At 44.4% G+C, this 5,711-nt stretch overlaps 1 protein-coding gene across 1 annotated transcript; it reads right to left on the bottom strand.

Annotated features, from left to right (window-relative positions):
- Positions 1 to 538: 538 nt before the first annotated feature.
- Positions 539 to 4,475, bottom strand: LOC121621396 (transcription factor Sox-9-A-like). Its single transcript, XM_041957848.1, has 3 exons — positions 3,713 to 4,475; positions 3,115 to 3,362; positions 539 to 2,773 (listed from the first exon to the last, which is right to left on the bottom strand). The coding sequence occupies exons 1-3, from the start codon at positions 4,138 to 4,140 to the stop codon at positions 2,013 to 2,015; spliced, it is 1,437 nt and encodes a 478-aa protein (XP_041813782.1). The 5' UTR covers positions 4,141 to 4,475; the 3' UTR covers positions 539 to 2,012.
- Between the last annotated feature and the right edge of the window lie 1,236 nt (positions 4,476 to 5,711).

Here is a 5,711-nt window from a genome sequence, read left to right as displayed (position 1 = left end):
GCCAGTAAGGAATAAACAATATTCAATGTCGAGTTTGTTTCTTTAAGCTGTCGTGTATACAGGCCGGGGAGGGGGGAGGGGTGCGGACATACGTCTTCTCAATAGGCCGTGGTAATAATGGACCTGTGACCTCATGGTCTGAGAAGCCAGCAGCAAAATCACTGTTCCCAGTACCACAACTTGAATTTAACGATTTTTTTTTTTTACTTTAGCAAACTGCTGATGTGGGTAGCCGACAAGCTGACTCTGATTAATGCAGAAATTAAATTATCTGTGTCACGTCAAAACAATCTTCTTGATTTCCGTTGTTTTGGGTTTTTTTTTTTTGTTTTGTTTTTTTTTGAGCATATGAGTTGGATGTTCCAGAGTGATTTCAGACTCAGTGATTAAAATCTCATTTTATCTGGTGCCAGCAGAGGGTATCTTGTCATAAAAACCCTTGCTGGTCTTCGTCTGACGAATACCGCTCGACACAGTGGACCAACACAGATAATACTGGGCGAAAAATGCTCAGGATGAACGGCACGAGACGATCCCATATTTCTCAGTGTTTTGTTTTTATTGCAAACAATATAATACAAAAGATAAGCTTTTGAGACAATGCCATGTTTACCTACGGAAACTGCATTAAGAAGATGACGGAATGAGAACTAATGACACAGAAAATAAAAATGAGGAACACAACTTGTTTCCAATAACAAAAAGTATCCTGTTGATTCCAGCAAATTCTTTACAAAAACAGGCGCAGCTTCCATATCCATTAATTCATTTGTTAGCATGAAAAAAGAGAAAATGTCCAGTTTTTCCTTTTTTTTTAAAGAGAAAGACTCATCGTGTAATTATAAGTAATCTGTACATAACTAGATCGTGAATAAAAGAAACTTTTATACGGAAACATTTACAAATGATAAATAAACAAATTTGTACCACATACGACAGCAAACTATTCCACTGAAAACTTTTTCATCTCAGTAAGCCGCTGCGGAATTAAAAAGATAATTGCAAATAGTTATTTTCAAATAAAATTAATGCTAAAGAATAAATTAAGAAAAAGGTTAGGAAAAAAAAGGATGGGGCTGTAGGAATGACAGAAGCACACCAGACTCAGACCTGCTGGCTGCTGAGGAGCGTCAGGTCAAAGGTCACTTCCTGTATCTCCCCGAGCAGGAAGTCAGAATTACGCTGCGGTTTCGACGCTGCAATGCCAGCGGAAGGAGCCTCCCTGCGGCGGCTCCAGAGGCACCAATGGTATCAAGGCAGTACCCAGCTAAAAGCAAGCATTGCTCAGTTGCATCTACCAGCACAGTAAGGCCCCTAGTAGAATTACATGGCACCTGCTATAGCGTTTCCAGCACAATAATTTGAGCTAAAGCGAAGAACAACGAGTAGCAGATTTGACTAATTCACTGACGGCGCGGTCATTTCATGGCCAAAGATTCAAATCTATTCCGAACCTGCATTGCTCCATTCTTGCATCTCATGGCAATTACGGTAAAATATGTACAGTACAAAAATTCAAAGCACAATGTAGGCTATTATAAGACGGCAGTGTCAGTAAACAGATGTTTCTTACTTCTGTACAAAAAATACATTAGTGAGAAGTAAGGCCACTGAGGGTGTTTTTACCCGGCATTCCTGCTCCTTTAGCTGTGTTAAACCTTCAAAATCATGACGGTGATGATGCTGATGACACTGATTACGATGGCGATGACAAAGAGCAGAACACATACACAGTACATACTAAAATATTTATAACCAGTATGTCCTCACAGAGGATTTTACTTTTTTAAAACATTATATCTAAAAAAATATAATCACGATTCCAACCAATACAAAAGGCACTGTTGTGAGCCAATCCAAAGATATATTTTCAGTACTATAAAAAAAAAGTCCTTGCTGTGTTTTTCTGTTGGCAACGGTGGGTGTGTGGCATGGTGGCGCGAAGGCAACCCTGGCAGAAAGAAGTCTATGCATGGGATGGGTGTTGTACAGTCAGTGCTGAGGCCGCCTCCTCATGGCCTGGAGAGCTGTGTGTAAATGGGCTGCTGCTCCCAGTGCTGCGGACTGTGGGTCTGGGGCACGGAGGGCACCCCGGTGTTGTCGGCGATCGGGGTGTACATGGGCCTCTGGCTGGGGCTCATGTAGCTGAAGGTGGAGTACAGGCCGGAGCCTTGGCCAGCCGCGTGGCTGTAGTAGGAGTTGGCGCCACCTTGGTGGTCTGAATAGTCATACTGTGCTCTTGTGATGGAGGGGTAAGAGGAGGTGCTGTAGTGCTGCAGGTTGAAGGAGCCGTAGGTGACGTGCTGCGGGGAACCCTGCTGCTCGCTGTAGTGGCTCGGGCTCAGCTGCTCTGTCTTGATCTGGGTGGTTCTCTGCTGACCCTGCTGGCCTTGCTCTCCTACTCCGCCCAGGGTGGTCAGAGAGTGCTGCTGCTGCTGCTTGGACATCCAGGCGTGGGCCCCGACATTGGCCGCCTGGCCGACCGAGGAGCTGCTGATGCCGTAGCTGCCGGTGTAGCCGGCCTGGGCCGCCCCGGTCACCCCAGCGTGGCTGTGAGGCGGCAGGTACTGATCGAACTCATCGACGTCAAAGCTGCCCATGTTGGAGATGACCTCGCTGCTCAGCTCGCCGATGTCCACGGCTCCAAAGTCGATGTTGAGTTGGCGACTGGTGCCCTCCTGCATGGGACGCCCCTCACGCTTCAGGTCAGCTTTGTTGGAGGGGAGGTCTGTCTTGGGGGTGGTTGGAGGCGTTGGCGGGCCCTGGGACTGACCTGGTCAGAGGGAAGGCAGAGTTAGCCTCAAAAATTCAATTTACAAAATGATGCATCTGAAGAAGACATTTCCTGCATGAAGGACTTATGATACAGTGAAAGTAAAAATGTAAATGCTTCCAGGAGGACTTTATTGGCACTACTGACAGGTGTATATGCATGATGGCTTGTAAAAACACACATATTAATCATTAACAGGTGTCTGTTCAAGGCCCAAAAGGCTTCTAAAGATATGATTTCTACAAACAGCACCAACTTTAGTCCGTTCAGGAAAAAATACAAGATAAAATATATTTTTTTTTCTTTCTTTTGTTATCATTTCTTTTCTTTTCTTTTCTTACCTGAGTGCTCTCCTGGAGAATGCACCTCGCCCAGGCTGGACGCAGGCGAATCGGCCTGCTGCAGCGCCTTGAAGATCGCGTTTGGAGAGATGTGGGTTTGCTCGCCGTCCTCGGGATCGTTCTGCCCGTTCTTGACAGATTTTCTCCGCCTCGGCTGATACTTGTAGTCGGGGTGGTCTTTCTTGTGCTGCACTCTCAAACGCTCGGCTTCCTCCACAAACGGGCGCTTCTCCACTTCGTTGAGCAATCTGAAAATACCGCAGAGAATTGCATTCACAAATTTGCTCGGCCACTGCACCGATCGTTTCAGTATCAATATGAACAAGGAGCTAAAAAAAAAAAAAAAAAAGTTGGCGTGCCCTAAAGCCTTCTTCTGGGCATGCACTCGAGCATGGAAATTAGAAGCGCGTCCAAAATCACAATAAAAACAGCAACGGAGAGAAATACATTTTAAAACGCATTAGTCGAACTCCCACACTGCAAAGCTCTACTTTATACAGCACACAGCTGGAGCATTTCATAGAAGAAATAGTGCGGCGCGCACAGCGGCGCGTAAATACGCACTGCGAAAGTAATTGGAATTGCAAAGCGAACCTACCTCCAAAGTTTGCCCAGGGTTTTGCTGAGTTCCGCGTTGTGCAAATGCGGGTATTGGTCGGCCAGCTTCCTCCGTGCAGCTTGAGCCCACACCATGAACGCGTTCATGGGTCTTTTAACGTGAGGCTTATTTTTACTCGAGCCGTTGACGCGCACCGGCATCGGCACCAGCGTCCAGTCGTAGCCCTTCAGCACCTGGGACACCGCATCTCTGATGCACACAGGGAACTTTTCTTCCTCGCCCTCTTTCTTGTAGTCGGGACCCAAGAGGAGGTGGTTGTCAGACGGCCGGGTGTTCTCAGTGTCCGATCCGGACCCGGACGGGCACGGCGAGCCTGCGGAGTCCTCAGACATGCTGGGGCTGGGAGCGTCAGAGTGACACTTCTCCTGTTCTTCTGTCATCTTCAGGTAAGGGTCGAGGAGATTCATGCGAAAAAATTAAAGATCAGCTTCTCGCAGTAAAAAAACAAAAGAAAAAAGGAGGGGGGAGAAAATCCTTCTTCCTAAATCCAAGCGCTGTGCCCGAAGACTGCAGTGACAGCCTGCGAGAGCGCACAGCTTGACTGGCAAACTGGAATCCTTTCAGGAAAAAAACAACAACACACGCACAAAATAAAAGTTCTGTCGCTCCTTCGACCTTTCACAAGACAGCAACTGGCAAGTGATCGCTTTCCAATGCTTAACTTTCAAACTGTGACTTTACAGAGAAATGTGGCTGAGAGATCTACTCTTGGAGGTTTGCTGAAGAGTCCACAGGCACAGGAGGCGATGCCTGGATTTATGTTTTGACGGCGAGGAAATGATTGGGGGAAACTTCTTGTAGGCGGAGACGTAATATGACTCTGCTCTGAAGAACTTCTGCAGTCAACAACAGTGAAAACGCAATTCAAGTGGGAAAAAGTGCTTTTTCTCCCCCGTGTAATCTTTAATTTCATTTAAATGTAATGCTTAAAGATTAACAAGTGGATGCTTAAAAGTTTAATATTAAACCCTCTGAGAAAAATAATAGAATCAGCTTAACTACGAAATGATACAAAATATAAAGCATTTGAATATTACAGTGATATTAAGATTGATAACTTCAAAGCACCCTGGGAATTTTCATCATCATCATTATAAACATTATTATGTAACCTCATAATTGCAGTTCTTATAGCTTTATTCTTGCCTTCAGACTGTATTCCCTTCATGTAGACTTCACAGAAAATACAGGCTCGTTTGCACATTTACCAAATTCAAATTTTATATATGCTGAAGTGTCTCGTTTTTTATTTCCGCAGCTTTTTCAACAAAAAATATTTTTGTGTTAAACTTTTTTTGAGGGCAATAATCAGCTGTTTGCATGAGATATCTGTAGGATAAAGTGTTCGGATGATTTAGAGGTAAGAGCAGTTCCCATGCGAAAAAAAAAACGAGGCGTCTTTAAACGTATCTTTGATCATTGTGATTTTGGTGGAATAAATATTTGTGCCTGGATGAAGGCGGTCAGGCTGAGGTGTTCGCTGCAGTGGGACGATGGAAGTCAGAGTGAGGCTGCTACGGAGCTGCAGCTCTCTCAGCTCCGCGCAGTGACCACAGGGACCAACAGGGGGAGACAGCAGTCCAGAAACTTGAGAGGAAGCCTTGCAACTGTGCGGGGGCTGCACGCATGAAAACAAAGTAAGAGAGAGGAATACACAACATATCATAAATCCAACTTCCCGCTCTATTTTTTTATATTCTAGACCTTCCTGCTTCCGGCAGAAAATGTATTGATCCGAGCAAGGTGAGAGGGCAGATTCCAAAAAAAAAAAAAAAAAGAAAAAGAAAAAAATTCTGATTAAAATGTTTTTTTTATTGAAAAGAATAAACAAGGCTCATGACATTATCTTCCAATTAATGTCTAATGTTTTTACCTGAGCAGGTATTTTGTTTTGTTTGTATTTTAGTGTGAAAGATGATTCTTTTGATTTATGATTTAATTATGATTTAATTGAATGATGATCTTATGATGAATTCAA

Source organism: Chelmon rostratus, chromosome 17 (assembly GCF_017976325.1).
Source record: "Chelmon rostratus isolate fCheRos1 chromosome 17, fCheRos1.pri, whole genome shotgun sequence".
Lineage (NCBI taxonomy): Eukaryota > Metazoa > Chordata > Actinopteri > Chaetodontiformes > Chaetodontidae > Chelmon > Chelmon rostratus.
Note: the sequence above shows the minus strand (reverse complement) of the source record. Positions and strands in the feature narration are given on the sequence as shown.